Source organism: Callionymus lyra, chromosome 3 (genome assembly GCF_982586985.1).
Source record: "Callionymus lyra chromosome 3, fCalLyr1.hap1.1, whole genome shotgun sequence".
NCBI classification, from domain to species: Eukaryota; Metazoa; Chordata; class Actinopteri; order Syngnathiformes; family Callionymidae; genus Callionymus; species Callionymus lyra.
The window spans coordinates 37,303,030-37,328,832 of record NC_141820.1 but is presented as its reverse complement, the minus strand read 5'-3'; the positions used below and the strand labels follow the sequence as shown (position 1 = coordinate 37,328,832).

At 39.1% G+C, this 25,803-nt stretch overlaps 2 protein-coding genes across 4 annotated transcripts; one reads left to right on the top strand and one right to left on the bottom strand.

The window, feature by feature from the left end:
• Positions 1 to 2,483: 2,483 nt before the first annotated feature.
• il17rel (interleukin 17 receptor E-like) lies at positions 2,484 to 11,802 on the bottom strand. Of its 2 annotated transcripts, none has more exons than XM_087786006.1 (18): positions 11,647 to 11,802; positions 9,921 to 9,951; positions 9,667 to 9,816; positions 9,041 to 9,147; positions 8,425 to 8,539; positions 8,278 to 8,322; positions 7,622 to 7,761; positions 7,054 to 7,125; positions 6,932 to 6,986; positions 6,704 to 6,870; positions 5,765 to 5,809; positions 5,074 to 5,131; positions 4,850 to 4,980; positions 3,823 to 3,888; positions 3,697 to 3,754; positions 3,402 to 3,533; positions 3,079 to 3,169; positions 2,484 to 2,723 (listed from the first exon to the last, which is right to left on the bottom strand). In XM_087786006.1, exons 1-18 carry the CDS (start codon positions 11,737 to 11,739, stop codon positions 2,654 to 2,656), a joined length of 1,626 nt encoding a protein of 541 aa, XP_087642132.1. In that variant the 5' UTR covers positions 11,740 to 11,802; the 3' UTR covers positions 2,484 to 2,653. The 2 variants fall into 2 exon arrangements, with proteins under 2 accessions (XP_087642132.1, XP_087642133.1); XM_087786007.1 differs by having other exon boundaries at positions 2,484 to 2,720.
• A 3,640-nt stretch (positions 11,803 to 15,442) lies between these two features.
• LOC148084682 (protein phosphatase 1H-like) lies at positions 15,443 to 25,477 on the top strand. 2 transcript variants are annotated; one of them, XM_087787822.1, is made up of 10 exons: positions 15,446 to 15,946; positions 20,168 to 20,360; positions 20,424 to 20,792; positions 21,023 to 21,135; positions 21,205 to 21,289; positions 22,147 to 22,265; positions 22,334 to 22,397; positions 22,972 to 23,079; positions 23,137 to 23,288; positions 23,346 to 25,477. In XM_087787822.1, exons 1-10 carry the CDS (start codon positions 15,711 to 15,713, stop codon positions 23,491 to 23,493), a joined length of 1,587 nt encoding a protein of 528 aa, XP_087643948.1. In that variant the 5' UTR covers positions 15,446 to 15,710; the 3' UTR covers positions 23,494 to 25,477. The 2 variants fall into 2 exon arrangements, with proteins under 2 accessions (XP_087643947.1, XP_087643948.1); XM_087787821.1 differs by having other exon boundaries at positions 15,443 to 15,946; positions 20,168 to 20,792.
• The last annotated feature ends 326 nt before the right edge of the window (positions 25,478 to 25,803 follow it).

The window sequence follows — 25,803 nt, the reverse complement described above, 5'->3', positions numbered from 1 at the left end:
ACCTTTGGGTAATGTTGACCTTGGTGTCTTTAGCAGTTTGATAGATACAATAAATTAACTATCTAATGTTGATCAGTGCTTTTTATACGTCAGCAAAATAAATGAGACAAGTAGTTCATACTAGTAACATTGTGTGTTATAACTAGTTCGTCCCAGGACAAACAAACTGCAGTGGATCTAGGAATTAATCTGAATCAGCTTTGGACCCCTGCAGTGCGACAGTTCTAGTTAATGAGCTTAAAATGCTTAAAAAAATATCTTTCAATCACAGACAAGATGGGCTGAAGCTTAACTGAGTGACGATTTGCTATTTTATGCTCGGTGGTCGGTGAAGGACGGCGAGTCTGCATTGGTCAATCCTGTCTGACGATCCAGCTCCAACAGGTCCATAAGGTCCATAGGGGGTGATGGAGGGGGTGATCCACTAATGTCTAGAAAACTAAAACTAGACTAGATACACAAAACAATTACACAAGAGTTTCTCGGCATTGTTGACATGATGAACTTTAAATTTGTATTTATTTATGTGTAGAAGATTCCAGAATCACTACAGTGTAGAAACATGTTTTTTACGTGAACCAACATGCTCACAAAACACACCTGGTTGGGTCTGAGTTACTTATGATTCTATTGTTGTGAGCTTCTGGTGTTCACAGATTCAATCTGAGGTTTGAATTTCATCAATTTGTGATCAGACTGAGTCATAACAAATTTAGTGGCATGTCCACCAGAGGGAGACAGTAGGCCTGAGTAGCTGCATAGTGGCGGGAGAGTCTTTGGTGTCGAAAATTAAATGATATGCAAAGAAATGCTGATTAAACAGCAAAAGGGACTGAAAAAGTCACGATTGAGGTGTGAGTCAGACTCATGGGACCCATATATCTGAGTCCTGGAAACTCTTTGATGCAACACTAGAAGATGATAATAAAAGCCATCACTCCCCCCACCTTGCTGTATTTTATATTAATGTTAAAGATGTCATTGCTTCACATTTAATACAGATATGTACCTAAACATAATCCTAATTGGTAGAACCGTCCACCAAAAATGGCACTAGAAAGCATTCTGATTCATGATATCAATCAGAGTCAGAGCAAACTTGTTATTGGGGGAAATCAACTCTCTGTCAACCTTGACCTTCTCACCTCTGGCCCACTTCCCTGACTAGCCTGTGTGTTTTTAGGGTTTTGCAGCTCTCTTACCTGAGTGAGTGACGGGCTCTGTGTGTGTGCACTCCACTGTTTGACATCATATTTCCACTGTTTGTTTGCATAGTGTAAATCTCAGGCATGAGTGCAGCGTTGGCGCTCACCGATTAGCACACCCGGGAACAACACCCCAACGGAATGTCTGGAATCCTCCACAACAAGGATTAGCTCATCCCTGTCTGTTGTCTCTGGCCTCTGTTTGTCTTTCTTTCACCGCGCCGGCTCACGATGGACGGAATCTGAAGAAAAACAGGCGGGCGTGGGGGCGGGGCCACCTGAAGGCCCCCAGGTTTCATCACTGAAGTCTATGTCCTGTTGTTGTGATTCATCTGAGACTGGCGCTTTTATTCCTCAGGATCACCAGCCACATTTAGAAAGCATGACATCACACCCAGATATTTGTCCACACAAATAGAGCTGAGCTAAGAAACTGTTACTTAAGAACTTACACTGTAAGATGACTGTAGTACTTTTTCATTAATTATCTCTGAAGAAAGTTTATTAAAGCATTAAGATGTGTCAGAAAGTACTTCAAAGTAAAGACAAGCATACACTGTAGACTAGAACTACAGCAGAAGGATTGTTGAAAGAAAAAAGAGAATTGTTTATCTGACTGATGCCCCCACTACCCGACCTCAGGTTCAATTATATGTCAAAAAACTTTTTTGGTCTCAACTGTGAAAATATTTGCCAACAATAAGAACACTGTGGGGTAATTCAGAGGATCTTTCTTCTGTTTAATTTAAGTTTTCATTTGATCTCGTTTTTAGAATCAGCGGTGTCCTCTCATGAGATGCGATGCGTCACATATCAGGATCATTTGGTGAATACTGACATCTGTTGGACGATCGCTGACACACTCAAAGCGGTTCTCAAAAATAAAGAAAAACGCCAATGTAATTTGACCTTTAATTTGTGTTAATATATATGGGGCAAGAGAGTGGTACGAGAAAGAAGTAAGTAGGACAGTCATTATTATTTGTTAAGCATGAACACATGTTGGCTTAAATTAAAACAATGAAATAAAAAAATAAATAAAAGTAGCATCAATCTCGATCAGGATCAGGACATAATTAAATTATTTTTCACTGTATTCCTTTATAATCTCACAATATTACATGTTAAATGATCTCTTTTAATTTCAATCTCATCTATTTTTTCCACGTTTTTTATACAATCATACACTTTAAATTGTTGTGTAAGTAAACAATGAATAGTACATTAAAAAATATGATGGATTTCATAAAAAAACAGATGTACAATCTTGGGTGGACTTGAGTTTTTATTTCAGTAACAATTCTGTGTTGTCACGTTGACGTTACGTGACACACCACAATCATTTTAAATGTTCTAATTACATGTGACTCAGCATCAAAACAACTGTTGCTTCTATCACATGCTGCTTGACCTTCATCATGAACATGCTGACTCACATACACACCATTTTAGAGCAATAACTTCCTCCCTGCGAGTGTGCAATTCAGCACCTTCTGGTTGTGCAGCATCCTTTGACTTCTGGAAAACACATAAATCTTTTCAGCACAAAAGGAAGAGACTCAGGTGGAGATAAAGAACACGTAGCTTCAGAAAAACCACCTCACTGAACTGGTTTTTTATCTGCAGCTACTACAGAAACAGCTTAATTTGTATGAATGTTTGTAAAACCGGGAAAGTTGGAAATAAGCCAGCTGAGTTCAAATGAAAAACATTTGCAATTTATATTCGTAAACATGTCATTAGACAGATTTTCAGCTGTAGAAAAAAGCAAATTTTCATTTGCACTGTGCAGTGACAGAACACGTCCGCCTAGAGCAGTCGCAGGTTGGAAACCTGAGTGCGGAAATAGTTTCAAACAACAAGTGAGCTTTACCTGTCAGCTGGTAAACAAAAGAGAGGCATTGCTCGACTTTTCTGCTTCTCTGCTGAGCTGCTCTCTTCCTTCTCTTTCCTCCGCTGATGAACTGGGGTTAGAGAACAGGTGTTACAGAACTAGTTATTTTCACCTTCGAGATAATTGACACGTTACACATGAAACGAGGAATTAACAGAGCAATTAGCTCCAACCACTTTGGTCATTTTATACATGAACTTTGAAAAAACCTTTTCCAGATTATGGTTATGTTATGAACATTTTTCAATATTTGTTAAAAAAATAAAATAAATTCAAATGCTCAAAATGATTGTACCACTCACTTGCATTCAGCAGCAAAACCAGAAGGATGATCGTCGTCAAACAGACAACAGCTGCTACTATGATGACTGAGAAGTTTGTGTAGGCCAGTTCTGTCTTGGCTGACTTGGCTGACTTCAGTGCCAATGGTTTATCTGACAGAAAAAAAAACTACAATGAGGACATGTCTGACTACTAACATAGTTTCTTGTCTTAAAAAATCTTGTTAATGCTAAATCGAATTTTAAAGGGTGAAAAATATTTTAACTGCACTCTTGCTCTTTTTTCTGCTAAAAAGTGATGAAACAGTAATCTCACCAACAGGCTGAAAACATTGTCTTGTGGTAACAGAGAACTTCACGTCAACCCTTTTCATCTGCCAAACAGAAAAAAAATGGTTTTGAATTGTATCCTCCTATTACCACAGAATGCAATTCAACTGACCTGCAGACAGAAGTTCTTGGTGAAAATATTTGCGCTCAGGTTTAAGTTGATGAACTGCTGCTGCTCCTGAAGTAAAAATGATTGTTTAGAAGTTTCAGGCAGTGGATAAACAACACATTAAAATACATGTATTTTTGCATGGACTTTTATGGGTCCTTTTATAGATTTGTGAGGATCCTCATCTCATCCAAAACCAGTTAAATGTACTGTACATTCCACCCCCCAAGCATTACAGTCTTGTACAACCACAAACTGTGATATCCAAACTCTACTATTTCAATCCATGATCCAACTACAAATAATTCAGAATTTCAAAAATTCAGAGTTCAAAAAGAGTGACACTGTGTTCATATTGATAGTTTTTACTGCTCCTCTGGACCTCCTGAGAAAACTCAATCTACATCATGTCATAATCAGACCTTGTTCTATCAGGGAAGTGTTTCTCAAAAACATCTCCATTTCACCCCCCAACTATTACCAGTTAAATCTTTGTTCCACCTGCCAACTGATGAGAAAATAGAGAGATAAGACTAGGTTTTATCCCTTAACATGAATTTCCTCACCTGGATATCTTGTTATCATTTCAACCCCAACTGTTTTGTATTACACTCTACTTTGTCCATAAAGAATTTTCCAACCCATTGTATTTCCAATACATTAACTCAGCTGCAACTATTTCACAAGATCTTGTATAATCGCACAACTTGTGTTCCGATGTATTTATTCGAGATAATTGTCATAAACTCTGAGCTATTACTAAGATGAAGCTCATAGATAAGTTTAAACAAGTTTAAAGGGAAGTCTTCTTGTGCAACTCAAGAGGAACTCCTATTTTATTTTCTCCCTTCATTAACAATTGAACCTGGTTTAAAGTGAGACTGGTGTTTAAAAAGAAAAGAAAGAAAGACACTAGCATCCTGCTGTGTTAGAGATCTACCTCTACATAACCAAGCCCAGCAACAACCTCTCATATTTTTGAACGTCTACATAGAAATATCCATCATATTCTGAAGGGTGTGAAACTTACCAAATGCATGGTGTGTGTGTTGTTGTGACACAATAAAGTTTCATTAGACTGCACTTTCACTGAGAACGTGGCGGTGATGTGAGAATACACTTTAGCTCCGTCATCGCTTAAGTCGATGCCCCAAGTCGATTCTGAAAACAAACAAAAACCAGCTTTAGGTACAGCTCAAAATACAGTTAAAACAATTTAACTGGTTGGTTGTGTGAGTGCAGTCGAGGAGTTACCGTGATATCTTCCCCTTGAAAAGGGACAACTGATCCAGGAGCGAGATGCCATACTAAACTAGGGAACAGTACATGAGTTAATTATTAGCATACAGTGGATTTTCAGAGCCATTTCTTTGTTTAGAACATGTTTTGAGCTTTGGGCAAGCAAAGACTGTGTACCCTTTTTTAAATTGTGTGTCCCCCAATTGTGTGAGTATGGTGTGACTGCAATGTATGTTTTTTTTAGCGATAAACACGTTACTGATTAATCTTCAAAAAGGCACTCAGTACATATAAAAATGCTGCTAAACAGTTTTGTGGTCATGTTTCTGAAGCTTCAGTGTCAGTTTCAGTTTATTTATTGTTCAAATAACCTGTAGAGAGCATTACTCCATGAGTCATGATTCAAAAAATAAATGAATATATATTATAATGTGAAAATGCTTATATTTCGGCAGTAGATTTGTTTTAGTTCACGATTCACACACTTGGAGCATTCTTCTAGCTCCTGAAACGACAAATTTTGTTTTGGATTTTCTAGCTTCTATTCTGTAACCTAGTTTTCAACATATCTTAAGTTTTTCTACTTCAGTCAAACCATCTTAACCAACCCGTTTATTAACAAACACCTTGTTCCCTACCATGGCAACAACACTATTAACCAACCATATGTAGTAAAATGCCAGACACATATTTATCCTCAAAGTACCTTCATGCACAGTAGAGGGTGAGCATCCACTTCGGCAAATGTTATCTGCAAGGAAAAAAAGATAAATGGTTATAGGAAAGGAACCTTGATTAATGTGTTTTATTATTTTAGATTTCATGCTTTGTTTATGATCTTCTTATCACTCAGTAAGTCAAGTCACTTTCTGTGTTGCTACACATTGAGGGGATTCTCTCTATTAAATACATGAGCATTACATGGTTACAAAAGTGTCATAGAAACAAATAAAAATACAACAAGAGGCAAAAGAAACAAACAGTAGCAGGAATAAAACAACATTAGCTTAGCATTAGATTGGTATTTACCAGACCTTCTAAGGACAGTTAGTTTGTTCACTATGGATTATCAATGATGACCATTTTGTTATTCCTTTTTAATTGTAATGTAAGAAAATATCATGTTTTAATTTTCTTAATAATGGAATTCATGGACATACACGGGACAAAATACAACCACCCACTGTTTTTTGCTGCAATATGTCACAGTGTAGACTTAGGCGGGCCACAGGTCAGTTTTTTTTCAGGTTTTATTGGTGCGATAAACGTGAACCTTAGATAACAAATTGATGAAAAGTAGATAATAATTATGCGGCAAAAGTTGAGACTGTTTTCATGGAGTAGGAAACTAGCTGAAGAAACTTCTTCTTCCCTCCTAAACAACCAACCACCGTTTCACCGTTTTACTACAAAGCAAAAGTGCAATACTGAACAACGATCAACAATGTCATTAAGGCATCACCTTTAGTGCCTCTATATTTTTTTTTCTCTTAACCATGGTGTGACTTAATTCTCAAAATGATTGTTGCAACGTCATTTTATTTAGTTTTTTGTAAATAAATAAATGTATATTTTCAGAAAATTGTGATTCTCACAAAATAGACTTCTCCTTTATGAGTATTTTATTAATTCAAGTGACTCATACCTTCTCCTTCGCCACCAGCTGCGAGTGTTGCTGGTTCAGATCCAAACAGACGCCCCATGGTTGTTTCTGACACAGCGTGATGACAGCAGCAACTGGACAGGCAGGTTCCCAGTGTAGCGTCTCTTCCAGTGGGTCGAAGGTGATTCCTCGCCATAGTTCCTCCAGGCCTGTAGGGGAGGTCCGAGGTGAGATCACTGCAGTGACAGTCACAGCACAGTAGTGACTCACGGTCTTGGAAGGGGCACACCTGGATTCTTGGGGCATCTATCATATCACACCAACCCTGCAGGTGTTATACACAATGCTTAATAATATGAGCTAAAAGGTCATTGGTTAAAGTCAGTTGTTACCTCTACACACAGGCAGGGTAGTGGCCTGGAGTAAGGCAGTACGGCTCGCTTCACTGCTTTTTCCTTCAGGATCTAAAAGATTAGTCAGAATTGTTTAAACATCATCAACAACTTCTTCTGACAGCTTTGTTTAGCTGACATTTGAAGGTTAAATTCGTGTTCATCAACAATTCATACAGTGAATGAACATTAAATCCTTTGTTCCAACTGGCCACAGATCTCAGATCTGAACGACAAATGTCCACTATCATCTTTTTGTCTTATGTTCAAATAATGTTGATTCATTCACCCATCTTTTTTAATTGAAATAGTAACAGTAGTTCAACATTAAAAATGTTACTAATTGCTTAACATCAACTAACATAAACCAACTTGACTAATTATCAATATTGAAAGAATATAATTTGCTATCTATGCCGATCTAGTTCTGGTTTAGTCTCTGAGATTTTACCAAACAAAACACAAATGATAAAGGCAGTTGTGGATTACTATCTTGTGGAGGGTACTTAAGTTATCTTAATCAGCTCAGACAACTGAACTGATGACCTCTAATGCCCAGTCAGCTTACCACAACTTTTGTTCCCACATCGAAACAGATGACGTTCTTTTTACACAGACGGAGGTTATAGTTCTTGTTATCCAACATCTCTGTCACCAGAACGCTCAGCTCCTTCTTCCGTGGGTCAACTTGGTAAGACAGTTGACCAGCTGGAAGAAACACAAATAAAAGTTGTCAGAATTCCTCAAATGGGCAAGCTTTGGAACGCGACTCTGATTCATGTTCAGTGATTTGTTGATTGTTTGGTTTTGCTTTGAATTTCTGACATTTTTGTATTATTTATTTGTTTTTAAATAAGTCAGTTCTTAACTATGTAATCAAAGCAACTTAAATGTTACCGTTCAATGTGATTATCTTTATTCCTTAACCATTTGACATGAGCAATGTATGTTATATTCCTAATGTTTTATGGAATTGCAGGATTGTGCGTTTCATTGGATATTAAGAAAAGCTCTGGACAATGATAATTACCATTAACAATGTTGTGAGTTCATTTGGAAACCACAATAAATGTGTTTTGTGAAGCCAGTGCCACTCATAGGCATAAACATCATTTAATGCCATAAATAATTAAGTTGCGAAAATAATGTCTTTATTAATATTTATAAACATGATCTTATTAAAAATGTATCTATAGATATAGATAGATATATAACTGTACTTACTGATGCATTCTGGGATATTTTTTCTTATGTCTTGGTTGGAGCAACCTTTGCCAAACAGAAACAACACTTATTGCAGGAAAATCTGTTGTTCATCAGTTTCCTACTTCACACAAGCTTGTTTTGCATGTAACGTAGGTAGACACACACCTGGAGCTTTGTACGTTTCTGTCCATATGACGTCACATAAAAGTGGCCAAGTTTCAACTGTAACTTTGACCTGCTGGTTTGGATGAAGGTCAGTGCAGTCGGTCTTGATTTGAACCTTGAAAAGACGAGAAACCAGAATGAGTCGTGTGGTTTATTTAAGACAATTCTTTATGAAGAGCAGTTTCTGCCCCATAATTATTGTATCTCGGTCCAAGTCTACATACTCAGCATAAGACCAGCTGATGCTATTGCAATTTTGGACATAAAAGTACTTAATTTGTTACCACATATGTCACTAAAAATGACTCAAGGCAGTTAAGAGCCCCAAATAATATTTAACAGATACACATTCAGAATTCACTTTGTCAAAATTGTAGAAACTTCCCCTTTATTTTGTGAGAAATTGTATATAGATATATGTACATTGACTGACAAACTATAGATGGACGTCAAAAGTAGTGGAGTGGCCCCTTGCTTGTTTTCTTTGCTGAATGGGTTTTTGATTTCATGTTTCCTCAATCATTACCCAATGTTCTTACCCAACTATTTTGTCTTGTTTATTATTACACAGAAAGGCTGTGATAGGAAAGAACTACATGCAGAAAATTGACAGTACCTCCAGTCCAGACATTCTCTTTCTGGAACCTTTTGAGAAAGTGATTTTCTGGCAGCGCCGAAATGATCCGGTTGACGCTGTGCAAATGTATAACCCATAGATGGAATCTGCAATTAACCAAAAACAAACATAAAATTTAACCTAAGGAACATTGCGTCACTGCACATTATTGATTTGACATTTCCAAGAGAGAAGGAACTATCTATCTATCTAACTATCTGTTTTCTGAACGTGGAAGTATGCACTACCTCTTTTGGATTCTGACACCATTGCGAGACATCAATGATAACTTTTATTGGTCCTGCGGTACAAAACCACTTTATCACTTCCTGGAAAGTCACTTACACAAAGGTCAACTTCCAAAATATATTGTTAAATGGTTTACTGTAAATCAATGTGCTAGTACTGAAGCACAATTTCATAATACCACTGCGACTGTTTAGAAAATGTTTTGGTCTACAGTTCACAGATACAAGAGATTCATACAGTAGATATAAAAGACACGCTCTTCTCTTAATTCTGATGAACATGTTCAATAAAGACAGCGCTAACCTCATCTGTCCTCACGTATATTTAACTGTTCACCCGTATGTTGTGTAAATGTTAGGCAAGACTGGATGACGTACCTGACAGATTTAAAATAGTTTGAATTCGTAGATGTAATGAACAGTCCTGCCTCTGTCGACAACTCATGACTGCAGAGAGACTGATGTTCCTGAACACAGATGTCACACTGAGATTGTCGGCTGGATTTTCACATGAGGTTGGAACTAGATCTAAAGAAAAAGAAAACAGAGCAGATGATGTAATGAAAAGATGCCAGAAGGAAGACGGACACAAACATTTTTTTTATGTTTAGTGGAAGTTTACCACGACTCACAGTGATTCGGTCTGTTCCTGCAATGGAGGCCCTGGAAGACGCACAAAGAATGTTCATTAGCTAAAATGTGATTAGTTATGTCAGTGTCAGCATATACACCAATGGTTACTTGGTTACTTTTACCCTCCATACTTAGCTATATATTAAGTTTTTATCAAGGATTGATATTGTCTTGTAGCCAATGAGGGAGGGGTTTAAAATGTATTTTTATGTATGATATCTGCTTTTCATTGCCATACATGTACCTCTAGCTGATGATGGAAGATGGTTTCTTTCATTTCAGTATTAAAAGTAAGGGTATCTTGAGTAGTGTGATCTTGATAGGAACTTGAAGATGGTTCATTAATCCTCATTTAGAAGGAGGCAGAGGAATGTTCTAATTTATTTCATTATCCCAACTTGAACATTAAAGTAGCTCTGGGTTTGGTACCTTCATATTTTTATCATATTTTAATTAGTAATCATGCCGTGACTTGAGGGGTTTTGTGTGATTTTTATTTTCACTGTAAAAGTTCTTTAGGATGGTGTGAATATGCTACATATCACATATCATATTTCATCATCCACAATCTGTATCATTACCTCATGGATATTCATCCATGTGGTCCCCCGTCGGGCTTAACTTTAACCCTCAACTAACCACCACCCCTAACCTTTTATTTAACACCAGCCGCTAATCTAAGTCATAGTCTACTGGATTAAATTCATGTGTTTATTTAACAAAATCTGTTTGTTAAAGAAGGAGACCCACCACAACTCACTTTTTTAAAACATGTATTGTCACTATGACTTTTTTTTATTTTTTATTCTAATTATTAATTACGTTTTCTTCTGTCTATATTCTATATTTCTTATCTGCTAGCAAGTAAACCTGGATAGTCAGAGTGACTCACGTCTATTTAGTCCAGTCACATGCGCTAGCTCGTACTAAGCAATTACAGTGGAAGCATTTCAATGTCATGATAGGTTAATCACCACATCTGTCACTCCAGTTAAAGGCATTAGGAACGCTCGTGAAACACACCCGTCCAGTCAAAAACTGTTACATTTAAACATCTGAAAGATAATAACAGTTAAAAAAAATGGATTTTTTGTGTAATAATTGGGCTAAATAAAAAAGTAACTCTAAGTCACTCTGGTTTTTGTTAAATTATTTTAACCCCAGTATTTCTATTCTTCTCTAGACAAATACACAGAAAATTGCCCAAAAAAACTCAACATTACGTATACACTACGAGGAGCCAGGAACACCTTTTTTTAAACAGATGTTGTGCAATCACACTCCCACAACACGTGACAACAAATTTTGTTTTTAAGTAAGTAAGCAAGTAAGTAATATTTATTTATATAGCGCTTTTCCAAACCAGGGTCACAAAGTGCTTAAACAATCAAAACAATATTCAATAAAGTATATACTTTAAAGGTCAAGATAACACTGATAACACAACAGGAGTTCCAGAAAATCAAGGAAAAGCCTGAACAAATATAAACGTCTTAAGGTGTTTATTGAAGGAGTCAGTAGATCCATCAAGCGCAAAGAGAGAGGAAGATCGTTCCAAAGCTTGGGAGCAACAGCCTGAAAAGATTTCTCTCCTGTGGTCCTGAACCATGTGTTTTAACCCTCCACCGTGTCAATTGGTTTAGTAATTTGATACAACCAGTAGCCGGAAGTCTGCTAATAATTACAGAATTGCATCAGCTTGCATGTTGCACCTGGAAATCTTACCTTGGTACACTTGGTGCTGCACGCATCGATCATCTCCAGCTGCTCTCCTGCAGCTTTCCACACGCTCAGCAGCACCAGACACAGGATCTTCATTTCTCAGAGCAGTCACTGGATAAACGCCGGGTGGCTCTGACTATAGAGATGGGATGCTGATGAGATCTGGGTTGCCTCTGTGTGTGAAGCAGGTGAAGGAGGGAGCTGCTGGATATAAAAGGAGGCGTGGCCTGCTAGTATAATTCCAGGAAAAAGTTTGCATAAAACACAGTGTGTGTTCCCCGGAAAGTGCTTCTTAGCAAAGAGTTAATAATTGCCTTAACTTAAAGGTATCTTTTATTTTTAGTAATATCATCTTCTTTTGGGGTTTACCTGGAGGGGAATTTATGATGCTTTTACTGAGTATTTTGAAGTGTTTATGTTGAGATGAAAACTTAATAGACACCTGTGATCAGATGGTTCTATATACCAAACTTCCTCTTCCTCCTCCGATCTGTTTGTTATGCGCTGGGAATACAGTTACTATCAAGAAACATCTGAAGACACTTTTATTCGTGCAAGCTTTTCCTTGATTCCCTGAGACTCTTGGTGTTGTCTTGACCTTTTAAGTATATATTTTATTGGGTATTGTTTTGATTGTTTAAGCACTTTGTGACCCTGGTCTAGAAAAGCGCTCTACAAATATTACTTACTTACTTACTTATTAACTTTTCAATCCGTCAATTGGTAATTAAATCCCTGCATCTATACCACTGGTTTCTCTACAGTCCCCTCCCAGCTGAACCTTCCTGAAAAACACATCTCAGCTTGGAGTTTTTGCAATCTTTAATGAAAAACATCTGGTCTGTGACTAATGTTTGTTCACTCCATTCAAATTAAAGCTGGAAATTTACACCCTGAAAGCTTCATTAAGCTATTAAACAGCATTTCTTGAGTGCGCAGCATCCCTGCAACAACACGTATTACCTCGTGCTGGATTCAAGATCCGTCTTCAGGCTTCTATAAATGATGTGAAGTTCAAACCAGGAAGTATCAAACTAAAATAAGGGCACATAATACAGGGCAGAACAAAATGTTATTTACTGGAAGTTCTATCTTGGGAAATCGCTTGGAAAAACCTCAAACTTCTCTTCTTGCTCACCCGAAAGATTACCGAAAGGATTACAGACCAGACATGTGTCCTTTTCCCTCATAACATCTTCCATTTGTTGTTACCAACTAGTTTAATTGAGTTGTTTTTATCCTCCACCTCCTGATTTCATTGTATTCTGTGGTTTCATTGTGTTGGGCTATTTTACTGTAGGTTTCCTTAAAGCCACCTTGAGTTTTTTGAAAAGCTCTTTTAAATAAAATGTATTATTATTATTATATTATTATTCATTTTGGGCACAGCCTTTATTGAAACAGGTCCATGACACCTCACCAAAGCAACGTCATATCTGTGCATCTTCAGTAAAGCCCCATCCCAGGGGAATATCTGAAGACATGACTTTAGAGGTTTGCGAAATCTCTTTAGTGTTTTTGCTATGACCCCTTTGATATACAGAAAGGTTTCCGCCTCAACTGCACCAGCACCAGATGTTTTTTCTTAAGCTGTCAACATCATCAGAATAAATCAAATATAATATACGGGATGAAGAGTTCGCTAAAAATCCAAGCTATGAAACAACAAGAAGAAAGTTTAGGTTTGAACATAGACAATGTGTTTTTAAACAATACCCAAACCTTTACCCTCATATTAGATTTTAAATAGATGTTTTAAGATGTAAAAAAGAGAAATTGTTCAAATTTGTAATAAAATTTAGGTTTTTAAAAAAAATGAATGTAAATGTTTGATTTTGGGAAAAGTATAAGATCAATACATTTGAATTGAAGTATAAACTCAATAAAATAATGATTTATTAGAATTAGAACATTAACCTAAACAAATAGTCAAATAAATAGGTAAATCAGTATCTTAAAAACCAAAAGACAATATTGAAGTTATGTAAAGAGGAAAAAAGTTAATAGAGAAAAGAATTAAAAAAAATTTACAAATTATATTTTGAATCAGAATCGGAAACCTTTATTGCCGGTGTAACTGTATAATTTATATTTTGTAAAAAAAAAAAAAAAGTATACAGTATATTTTGAGGTCAAGATGTATTTGTTTGAGGACTGCATTTTCATGGATTATACTTGTACCGCGGAAGATATTTTTTTCCAAGCGTAGTTGACAAACAAAACGCACATGTGAAGCTGAAAAGAACATATGTGGTAATAGTCTTGAATTCCTGTGCTGGAGGTCATTCCTATCAGACAATGGCTTTCCTTCAAATGTGTTGTTGTCCTTACCTGTCAGGTGTACTCGAACACTGGTCGGAAACGAGGTAAACAGGATGTTCAGCTTCTTCACAATGAAGTTAAACATAGAAATAGAGGCGATGATGTGTTTTGTTGTTGGACCTAAACCACCCGGACAACAAAAACATTTACTGACAGGAGGCGACCATTTACTGCCCTGGTCGATCAATAGATGATAAATGATCAGTTATGATCACATGAGTTTCCTTACAGCACATGTCGGGTCTGAGGACAGTTGTTTCCTGAAGTCCTCAAAGAGGTCAATACATTCCTCTTGAACTTTGGCTCTACCTGCTGTTGATTTATTAAAACATATTAAATGTTAAAAGTGGTTCTGAGCTCATTAGATCTCCCAGCCAACCACCACATCCAGGTGGGTTTTCAAAAGCAGGTGGGAAGCTTCACCTGTGATCCATCCAGAACATATAATGTAGCGAATTGTATTACAGAAGCCCCTGGGTGTTGAATTGTTCTGTTCTTGTGTGATCAGTTTCTCCACCGACATGTAAGTGCTGCTCATTCGTGCCCGATCGTTACATGCGTATCAGATATGGATCTGGTGCATGATGGACAAGACTGACTGATGGGTGCGTGATGGTCTGCTTCATATTTCAGCCACTCAGCCAAGTCTGACGTCTGATATATGTTCCAGGATTACTGTTGTTGGAGGATGAACTGAAGAAGCTGCTTTGCCCATATTGGTTCTTCATATCGGGATTTAATTTAAACGCTTCTTTAATTCCTAGATTCAAGGAAGCACGGTACTAGTTTGAACCACCAGGGGGAGACAGTGCACTTGATTAAGCACCTCCCTATTGTTTTGAACGTATATTTGTTAACCATTTTGTAAGACTTGTTTTCCTTTTTTATTATAAGTTGAAAGTGTTAAACCCTTGAAATTTCAGTTTTTGGTAATCTGTTCAGTCATATATATATATATGTATATATTCTTTTGTTATTCACCCGCCTGTCTTGTTCTCCAGGTCCTGAGCTCACAGCGGTGGATTGGTGTCCCTCATGTTTGCTGTGTCTTCACTTGGGTGATACGGTTTGAATCTTTATTTTGTGTTTTTGTCTTCGTTCGACTCATCCGCCTCTGTGGGCCTCAGCCCCGTTCTTGGTTCTCGACTTGGTGTCTTTTATTGTTCATGTGTTCTTAATAATATTATGATTAATAAAAGTATTTTTGTATAAACTGAACTGCGTCTCTATACCTTGTGAGTGAACATAAGTACCCTTATATCAATTATTTCCTTGGTGCGTCCAACAAACTAAGGCTTATTAGCTCCACCCTAGTGACCCTTGCCACATAAAGAATTAATATTTAAAAAAACTTAAGAGATCGAGATTATCATTTCATTCATTGAAACCGCATTTGGGCGCATGCGCAGCAGGACTGTTTCGTTTCCGATGTGCGTATGTGCGCGCTCACGTGACCGTTAATCGCTCGCGTACTTCCGTGTCAGAGAAGATGCTGTCATCATCCCTCCATGGCGGCGCGCGAGGCTCCAGCTGAAGACTCGCTGCCTCTCCTCCCCGCGGCCTGCTGTCCCCCCTGCGGCCGCCGCTGTCCTCCGGCCCCCGCGCGGATGGAGCTCTAGATCCTCCCGCACTGCGCCTCCTTCTCCAGCCTGTCGTCGAGCAGCGAGCTGGGGGGGACCCCGGGCAAAGGGAGCCGCGGCTCCGCGCACCGGCCGACAGACGCGCCCCCGCGCCGCGGAAACAACATGCTGACCCGGGTCAAGTCCGCCGTCGCCGGGCTCATGGGCGGAATCATGCCGGGCAGCGGCTCGGGTGCGGGCGGGAACCCCGGCTGTGACCTTCCGCTAAAATTCCCGTATATGAGACCCGAGTTCCTGGGACTGTCATCGGACGAGATCGAGTGTTCTGCGGATCACATCGCCCGGCCGATCCTCATCCTGAAGGAGACCCGCAGACTACCCTGGGCCACCGGATACGCGGAGTGAGTACCTATGGAGCTGCAGCATCACTGAGGCCCGCAGCACAACAATAGAGACATGATGACGTCAGACGCACCTGTCGTGACCTCACAGCTCGACCCCTCACGCGTGACATCCATTCCACGAGCAGAGACACGCCAGCAGAGTTTCCACGGAGTGTGGCTCGTATAAATCTGGCTGAGATTTACTCACTAACCCTGCAGGAGTCACTAAACCAGGGATTAGATTAGGGCCAAAACCTGTGCAGTGGGAGCTCCTCTGATAAAGGGATGTTATTATCAGCATTAGTTCATCCATGTGTGAGGCACGCTTTATGTTTGTGCAGTATAAATGTGTAACAATCAGGCAAATATCATTCTTAGGAAACATTTATTCATCTAGTAGCTGGTTCGCAGGGATCTTGCTCTTCTGGAGATTAAAGAGTCAGATTATTGGCTGTGATTGATCAGGACTTTGGAAAATTGTGAGGAAGATAATGTTGACCACAGTATGAGTTCTAGTATTAATCCCTGAGAACATTTACAGGAAGTCAGGGATCGATCACTGTTGGGTCAGATATGGTAAAGTGCTGCAACAAGTTTTAATCTGAGATAGAAATGTTCTTCTGTTCCGTGATGACTGAAATATTCGACTACCAGTGGTTTGTTTGCATTTCACAACCTAAAAACTTCTTTTTTTTCATATTTTAGGAAATATATCTTATTTCCGATATCTTTTTTTTTTAGTCCCAGATATCCAGCGCACAACTTCTTCTTCAGCCTGGAGGGAGAGCGACTGGTTTGAATAAACTGTCAAACTGTGTGGTCCTAAAGATAATTTTGGTTAATTCCCATCCCGGGTCCATTTCAGAGTCATCTTCTTATACTTATCTCGGCCATTTTGCCGCAGTATTTAAAGGGTTTAACTGTGGAGTATCATACTCTTAATACCTTGCTATGAGACATAGCTCTGAAATGTTCTCAGGGTCAAGAAATAGGTTCAGGTTTATTAAAACCACACCCCGACCTCACCTCCAGTATACACATGGATGTCATTGGATATATTGTAACTGGATGAACCAGAACTGTGCAACAAAGATTCCTTGACTAATTCCATCTATCGCCATCTTCATGCACTTACAGCACTCGCAGCAGCCCAGAGCGTCTCTCTGGGACCAGCGTAGCTAATGAGCCTGGTTCCTATCACCCATCATCTGTAATTAAAGCTTCCAATGAAGTTATTACAGCTCAAGCCACTGGTTTTTATCTTCTGTGTCCTGACGTTTTCTTTTAGTACTGATCCGTTGGTTCTTTCAAAATGAACTCTCTGTGTGATTAAACAGAAAAGTGAAAGCAGGGAAGATGACTCGGACCCTCAAGAAAGAAGCCAGGGGTCACAAATGTTCCTCACGGCTCGCTTCACTGACGGAATCTTCCTCTTACTGCCTAACACACCATTTTATATGGCAAACAGCTGCTGGGTGAACTCGTCTGAAAATGTTACTCTTATGTTGAGGCCACTACATCAATCCCTGTGCGAGCAAAAAAAACATACATTATCTGCTATATTATTCTCATCTTATCTCATAACTCTGTCTTAATCTTTAATTTAAGATTTTGCTGAGCATGGGCTGAAAATGAGAGTAGTTAAAAAGAAACCATTAAGGAAAAGTCCATACATTTGTATGAATGACTGTCTGTGCGATGCGAGAGCCGGCCCAAATGTTAACCAAGCATCTGTGCACTTCATATCTCACTTTGTGAATGATTTCGGTCATACTATTCTTTGTAAGTTTACCTACTAATTCTTGAGATTTCCTCTGCTTGATATGAAATAGGCATGTGTCACGATTTACTTAATACTATTAGTTAATATTAATCCTTGAGTTTGACACATTTATTTAAGTGTTAGATAATTTTCTACACAAGGTTTTTGAATTACTTTTGAATTAAATAACTTAATCATGACATCACAGCTGGGAGTTTTTAATTTATTGTTGCAATTCAACAGAATCAACTTCTTGGACAATATAATATAATTTCATAGTAAATATTTAAGCAGTTATTGTTATTTTGTGAACAGTTTGCTGAGGTCTGATGTGAAAAAGACAAGTGAAATGCTGATTCTCTAACAACTTCAGCTATTGATCCTGGACTTCCTGAGTATTTAATGGTTATAATAACCGGAAGTGTTGGATAGAAAGGATGCAGCGGTTTTATCTTGGACAAGTCAGCAGGAAGGAATCGATTTTTAAAGCTCTTATTGAAGCACAGTTCAGTCAAAACACGAGCTGTAGTCTGCTGCTGAAACCCGAGCGACTCGTGATGACTGCAGGCAGTTAGCAAGAGTGTTCCAGAGTTAGTTGTTAACAGCCATGATGCTGTGGAGCAGAAAGACGCCGCCCATCCCTTCCAGTGTCTTTCCATAAATAGTCCACTTCTAGTCGCACACATCGACATCACCCTCCGGAGACGTCTCACACTTGACAGCATCACTTCTCCCTCACACATTCAGACACCCCGATTCGGTTTAAACCAGAAGGTCCTGGAAGACAGATAAAATAGAAGGCAGAGAAGAGTGTTGTCGGCTCTTCAACTTGTCATCTATGATCGATTGTTTCTATTTGCTTTTTTTTCTCCTACCATCGTGATATGGGTCAGTCATGTGCCCAAATGTGTGTCACCCAGAGCAGCCAATATTACAGGAAAACTCCAAAATATCCATCCATCATTGTATCCTGTGGTGTCATCAGCAAGAGAAAGCTATTGATCTTTTAAGACAGAAGTATTACTCTCCTTCTGGATGCATACACACACACTCACCATCAGCACCACATTGGACTAACCCTAACCCCTAACCCTCTGATACGCCCTAGAGTTTTTTTAAAATAAGTATTTGTATAAATGTGGGGAATTTGATTTAAATGTTGTTTCCAATGATGCAAGAAAAAGCTCTCTTCTCTCAGTTTACGCTTAAGTTACTGAAAGACGTATCTTCGCCAATACAACAACATTAGATCTTCACGATCAGCGCAGAAGTCTATAGTTTTTTTTTGTAATTTCAAATTAAAAAATATAGACTTTTTTTTTTTTTTTGGAAACAATTCCTCATATTTGAAGAATATTTTTGAGTGTCTTTTTGGATGAAGATGAAGACAAATGAGTAAAAAAAAGTCTCTACATTTAAATGAACAAACACTTCTGTCTATAACTAAAAAAGAACAGATTATTCTGAAAATAATCGCAACATTAGTCGACATGAGTAGAAAATTAGTAAAGTTTGAATTTTGGGTGAAATATCACTAAATTACGTTTAATTTATAGTTTGTGTAAATAAAACACAAAGTAAAACAAAGAAAGTGAACATTATATGAAATTATATTTAACTTTTCTGTAGGAAACGGGTCTAAATGGCTCATTTGAGTTGTAAAGGTTGCCGACCCCTGCTCTAGAACATGACCTGTGGGGGGAAAAAGTCAATATTTGTTTATTCCTTTGTTTCATAATTCTAGTGTGACATATAACTGTAGTCAATATTCATATGGAAGAGATTTTTGACAAGGAAAATGTAAATATTAATTGACGTAAACCTAACTCGAAAGCAATATCAGATCAAGACAAAAGAAAATGTTTAACCCTCAAGATTGTAGGTACAAGCACCCCAATTTATTTTCTCTGTCTGAACCCTCTCTTTTTTAAGGAAATTTTAAGGAGCTCTGTCAGGAGTGTTGGCTCAGGCATCTTTTAGGAAGACTCATGCACTCCACTGTAGGGAGGTTTTCCTGGGTCCACCTGGGAGGAGTCCTCAACAGGTGTATACTGCTTAAACTTGGAACCCCTCAGCATTCTCCTAGAATAGTTTGAAGAGGTCACGGGGAGATGATGGTCTGGACCTGACGATGAATGGTTTAGCGATAATATAATTAACGCTAGATGGCGACAAATCCTCCCACAATCAGTTACTAAACAAGAATAATGACTCTTGAAACCCTCACCAAACATGATATAATTATATAATTATACATAACAAATAAAACTCAACAGAAAAAAACTAATATTCTGATCAGTCACAGACTATTAGTCACTTAAGCGAGAAGAGTGTTGTGGGTTCCACTCCCTCTGTCTTCCTGTCTTGCTAATGAGTCATGTTTTTCCCGTAGGGAGTGAAATACCTCAGAGATTATTCAATTCAAGAATGATTCATTGTGAACTAAGCCAATCTCTGTGGTGACCCTCCTCCTGCAGGGTGATCAACGCGGGCAAAAGTGCCCTGAACGAGGACCAGGCGTGCTGCGAGCTGGTGGTGACGAGGCCGAGGCGACCGATGAGCTACTGTCCTCCATCGACGCCCAGCAAGACCCCGACCGCCAAGAGACGCCAATCATTGCCCAATGGAGAGAGTTTGGGGCTGCAGGTGGAGACTGGCAGATTGGGGGAGGTACAGAGGAAACACTCACATCAGATCAACCAGACCTGGCTCAACCTGCTCTGTGTTCCGCAGGAGAGCGAGGGCCTGATGTTCCACTACTGGGCCTTGTTCGACGGTCACGCCGGTTCCGGCGTCGCCGTCTTCGCGTCACGCATGCTGCAGCACCACATCGCCTGTCAGCTCCAGTCGGTGATGGAGATCCTTTGCCACACCACGGCCCCGCCCCCCACAATCATGGGGGAGGAGCCGGAGAACAACAACCCCTACCTCCAGGGAAACACCACTGGACCCCATCGCTCACTGACCAGAGCGGCTTCGCTGAGAGGGGGCACCCCGGGCTCCCCCAGCAACGTGCCGCCTGCTCCTCGCTTCTTTGTGGAGAAGAAGATCCAGCACGAGAGTCTGGTGGTGGGAGCCATGGAGAACGCCTTCAAGGAGATGGTGAGGAAACATCTGGGACACAACCACTTTCCTATTAGTCATCAATACACAGTTTGACCTTGTGAGGGCAGCAGATCGACCTTCAATACATATATTAGATATAAGTGGTTTCATTATTTGAATGTCTGAGTTTCCCTTCTAAATTCTAAATACCCGCACATCTGCAATCCACATAAATCTCTTGCTATCTTCTCCACCTGACCTGACTCTTGGTTCTCCTCTCATTTCAGGACGCTCAGATCGAGCGAGAGAAGCACAGCTTCAACATCAGCGGCGGCTGCACGGCTCTCGCTGTCGTGTACCTACTTGGAAAGCTCTACGTCGGGAATGCTGGAGACAGCAGGTCAGTTTTAGTGGCAACTAGTCCTATTATACGGGGACTAATCAGAACAACCATCTGCTGTTCCTGCAGGGCCATCATCATCAGGAACAACGAGATCGTTCCCATGTCCACGGAGTTCACTCCAGAGTCGGAGCGACAGAGACTCCAGTTCCTGGTGAGAACTGTCATGTGATCAGTTGAAAAAGTGTCTCTTGTTCTTTTAATATCATCCCTGAATGTCAAATGATTGTTGCTGGTAATGAGATAGTCAGCATGACTATGTTAGCACTAGTAGTGAACTACTAACAATATGTTAGCCACATCCATGTCAGTGTTACCATGACTGCACTTCAGTTGTGTTAGCGTTTAATAGTATTAGCATTTTGCTCTTGAAACATGCCTCATATTTGAGTACTGTATCTATGTTAACTAATTTATGCTAGAACCTAAGCTATGTCAACAAAATTCAAAGAATTATTTTTTGTTGCATTATAGCTGTGTTAGCTGTGTGTGTACATTAGCTAACCTAGCACGTTAGCTGTGTGTGAACATTAGCTAACCTAGCATGTTAGCTGTGTGTGTACATTAGGTAACCTAGCATGTTAGCTGTGTGTGTACATTAGCTAACCTAGCATGTTAGCTGTGTGTGTACATTTGCTAAACTATAATATCAGCTGTGTGTATATTAGCTAAACTAGCATGTTATCTTTTTGTACATTTGCTAAACAAGAATGTTGGCTGTGTGTGTGCATTAGCTAAACTAGCATGTTAGCTGTGTACACATTAGCTAAACTAGTGTGTTAGCTGTTGGTGTACATTTGCTACGTTAGCATATTAGCTTTGTGTTTAAATTAGCTACAGTAGCATTTTTGTTGTGTGTGTGCATTAGCTACATATTGTTATGGCTGTGTGTGTAAATTAGCTACACAAGCATACATTAGCATGTTAGCCGTGTCTTTAAATCAGCTACGTTAGCATTAGCTAACCTTACGTTAACAAAATGTTTGTGTGTTTGTATGTGTGTGTATTCAGGGATTCATGCAGCCTCACCTGCTGGGAAACGAGTTCACTCACCTGGAGTTTCCTCGGAGAGTCCAGAGGAAGGAGGTCGGCAAGAAGATGTTGTACCGGGATTTCACCATGAGTGGCTGGTCTGTTCTTCTGACCCTCGGTTTAACATTTGTGTGGTTAACACACACCTAACGTCTGTGACCTGCAGGGCCTACAAGACTGTTGACGATGACGACCTCAAGTTTCCTCTCATCTACGGGGAAGGAAAAAAGGTTTGGATTTCTCTTATTGACTTATTCCTGTCCTTCTCTCTTGAACTCTTATTCTTTATTTGTTCTATATTTCCTTACTCAACCGTTTGAATGTCCATACATTATACAATATTTATTTTTAATATAAAGAATCTCAGTCATTGTTTTGTCTTTTAATTTCATTGTTTGGGTTTGTCTGTTATCTGATAACTTTACTCACTGTACTTTATTTGATTATTGTTATTATTATTATTATTTATATATTTATTTTATATCTACTGATTGTAAAATCTATCCTAGTTTATTATTATTGTTTCTGACCTTTCCTCTCTTTATTCCACATTTCTCGACCAGTCGACCAGTTTTTTATGGATTTTTATTAATCCTATTTTCAAGGATTTCAGGATTTTTTTCACAGAGAACTGGCCTAAATTAGTTTCCTGGATCACTTTAGACATGCTGTAAATGATAAATCAACATTTACTTGTTGAACTTGTCTATCTTTTGTTGAATACTTAGCTATGGAGATTGTTATCTTTTGAACACGAGGAAAAGAATCCAATCCATTTTCAAACTCTGATCCTCGTGTGTCCAGGCTCGTGTCTTGGCAACCATCGGTGTGACTCGTGGACTCGGAGATCACGACCTGAAAGTTCACGACTCCAACATTTACATCAAGCCGTTCCTGTCCTGCTGCCCTGAGGTCAGAGCAACGTAAGCTGCGGTAGTGAATCTCTGACACTCACACATGATCCAACAGGTGAAAGTCTACAACCTGATGCAGTACGAACACGGAGCCGACGACGTCCTGGTCATGGGGACGGACGGACTCTGGGACGTCCTGTCCAACCAGGAAGTAGCTGAATCAGTCACAGCCTTTCTAGCCAACTGCGACCCTGACGACCTGCACAGGTGAGGTTTCTGCTTCACTTCTCGTCAGATCAGCGACACTGACACCGTCCTCCTCAGGTACACCATGGCGGCGCAGGACCTGGTGATGAGAGCGCGCGGCGTGCTGCGGGACCGAGGCTGGAGGATCACCAACGAGCGCCTGGGCTCTGGAGACGACATCACCGTCTTCATCATCCCACTGATGTATGGAAACCGTCAGCTGTGAGACCTGGAGCACCTAAGTGATCATGACCCCGCCCCCCCTTCCCTAAAAAAGCCTTTTGCACTTTCCTACTTGAGCGACACGGACTGTGAAAGGAGACGTCCGGGAAGTTCACGAAGAGTCAGCTCCAAACTTGTTAATACAACGAAATAATCCCCTTTTTTTGTTTGTGCTTAAGACGAACACATCTGAGATCAATAAGTGAGTTTTCTCTGTTGTCTCATATTTACGCTGACTCATCATGAACTCCAGAAAAGACGCAAATTTGGAACTCTCTATGAAGGTTTCCTCCGTCCATCCTCTCCTGGACACTCCTCCCCGTGTCAGTCTGTAATCTGTTGTCTCTATATTGAAAAAAACTAAAAGAAACGCGAGACACAATTCTCCTGCAGCACCTCAAGCATTTTAAGTTTGTTTATTACGATCAGAGTAATCACAATTTAGTCACGACTCTTGTCACTTCGCAGATATCAGAAAATATTTAGAATATTTATTTGTGTACAATTACGTAACGTAAACAATAACGTTACAGCAAAAAAGTTGTGGCCATCCTTACAACTTTGATGGGAGCTATGTGGCTAGGATAGAAGCATTTGTTCACCTCCTAGTGCTAAGTTTTAAGAGCTGAAAGATGGCAGCATCCCTCAGGCCAACACCACAAGTCTTCTTGGATCGGTATTCTGGTTCACAAGTGAGGGGGCATGTCAGGTCCCAACCTTTGGGTCCAGGCTAAATCAAATCTAAGAAACAAGGTGCTTAAATGATATGCTCATTATAATTGTCAATGTTCTTGGTGCGCCCTCTACTGGAAGACATCCGTAACATCATTTCAGTGCTTTGGATTTTTCCGATCAGAGCGGCGAAGTGACAAGAGAAGTTTTGCTAACACTGAACAAAGATGTGCAACAATCAGAACAAGACAATTGGGACTCTTAAGGTTTTCGTAACGATGTAGTTTGTTTATCGTGCATGCAGTGACAACTTCTGGGCCCGGGAACTTGAACGACAGTGCAATTCTTCTCACTGCTGTGGCGCAGATTTCTTTTGTAAGATCCGAGTTTGTACTTGTAGTGTCGCAAGTTTATGTTTGTGTAGAAAGCCAGATGTTTTGATGATTTATTATCGTTTATATTTTCACGTCCGTGACGGTAGGCGTAAAAGCTAGGGAGGCAAGTTAAAGGAATGTTTTGGTTTGTGTTTTTCAGAGGATCTCAACAAAAACTGTTTTTCGTGTTTAAGTAGTTTGAGCAAGAAACGTGTGTACCAGTTAACGTTTTATCGGAACAGCTAGCAACAATGTTCTACATAGTCCCTCATGAACAAACAATTCCGAAGCACTATTTGTATTTTTTGTAAGTGTCTCTATTGCAGGAAAAACAGGACAAGGTGCCATTTTTCTACGCAAGGTGTGTCATCCATTTTGCTCGTTTACGTGTGGTCATTTATCTAAACATCACATGGTGCATCATTTCTCCACCAACATTCCATTTTATTTATTTATTTATTTGTAGTTAGAAACTATTATTACTAAAAATGTGTTGCGATTTACCTCAGATTCTGTTCGGGGAGGAAAATGTTTCCGAGAATCGTAACGAGTTCTGAATGTTCTTCCTTATTATCAAGCCTTTTTTCTCATAGATGAATGTCAAGAAATTAAATATATATTTTATTTCGTTCATTTCTGGAGTCCCCCAGGGCATCAGTTTGGTCCACTACATGATGTAAATAAACACGGATGGTTCAGAGTTGATTATAAGTTCTCATATTTGGAAGTTGGAGGATTTAACAGAGCAGAAGGATGTTTTTATCGTCGCTACAAAGACGATCAAAGAGTGACCGTTGTGATACCGTCAACCTCCCTGCTTGTGAATGTGAATGTTTTTTATGAACAGATAAAGTGGAGAAAAAAAATCTGTTCTGAGAGGCAAAGAGAAGTTGAACCTTCAGTGTTTCTTTTCCAGAAATAAAGAATAAATGTTAAAACTTATTTCTCTTTAATGAGTACAGAAATCTTTATTGTATGTTATAATTTGATAAAAGATAAAACATTTATATATACATATATAAACACAATTTGGAAAAAAATACCAGGCAAAGAAGGTAATTTATTTAGATCAAATACTTTTTTTTAAATTAAGCAATAAATGTGTAATAAAATACTGAAAATAATATCTTGTGGGATTAAAATAAAGCGATGCTTTGACCAAAGGTGAAAACAAAATTAAATAATGACAAGATCAGTAAAAAATATAATTAATATTGAGACACTAAGGGGAGGAAGGGTTTAACTTTGAGATATTTTGTTTCCTCCCT

Excerpts from the sequence above, each read along its gene's own strand:
- il17rel (XM_087786006.1), bottom strand. The coding sequence starts at position 11,739 with ATGAAGATCCTGTGTCTGGTGCTGCTGAGCGTGTGGAAAGCTGCAGGA. Across the intron at positions 6,871-6,931 it reads GGTGTGCCCCTTCCAAGACC|GCCTGGAGGAACTATGGCGA; the intron begins GTGAGTCACTAC and ends CCTCCCCTACAG. Across the intron at positions 3,755-3,822 it reads CCAAGAACTTCTGTCTGCAG|ATGAAAAGGGTTGACGTGAA; the intron begins GTCAGTTGAATT and ends TCTGTTTGGCAG.
- LOC148084682 (XM_087787821.1), top strand. The coding sequence starts at position 15,711 with ATGCTGACCCGGGTCAAGTCCGCCGTCGCCGGGCTCATGGGCGGAATC. Across the intron at positions 21,290-22,146 it reads GACAGAGACTCCAGTTCCTG|GGATTCATGCAGCCTCACCT; the intron begins GTGAGAACTGTC and ends GTGTGTATTCAG. Across the intron at positions 23,289-23,345 it reads GACCCTGACGACCTGCACAG|GTACACCATGGCGGCGCAGG; the intron begins GTGAGGTTTCTG and ends CGTCCTCCTCAG.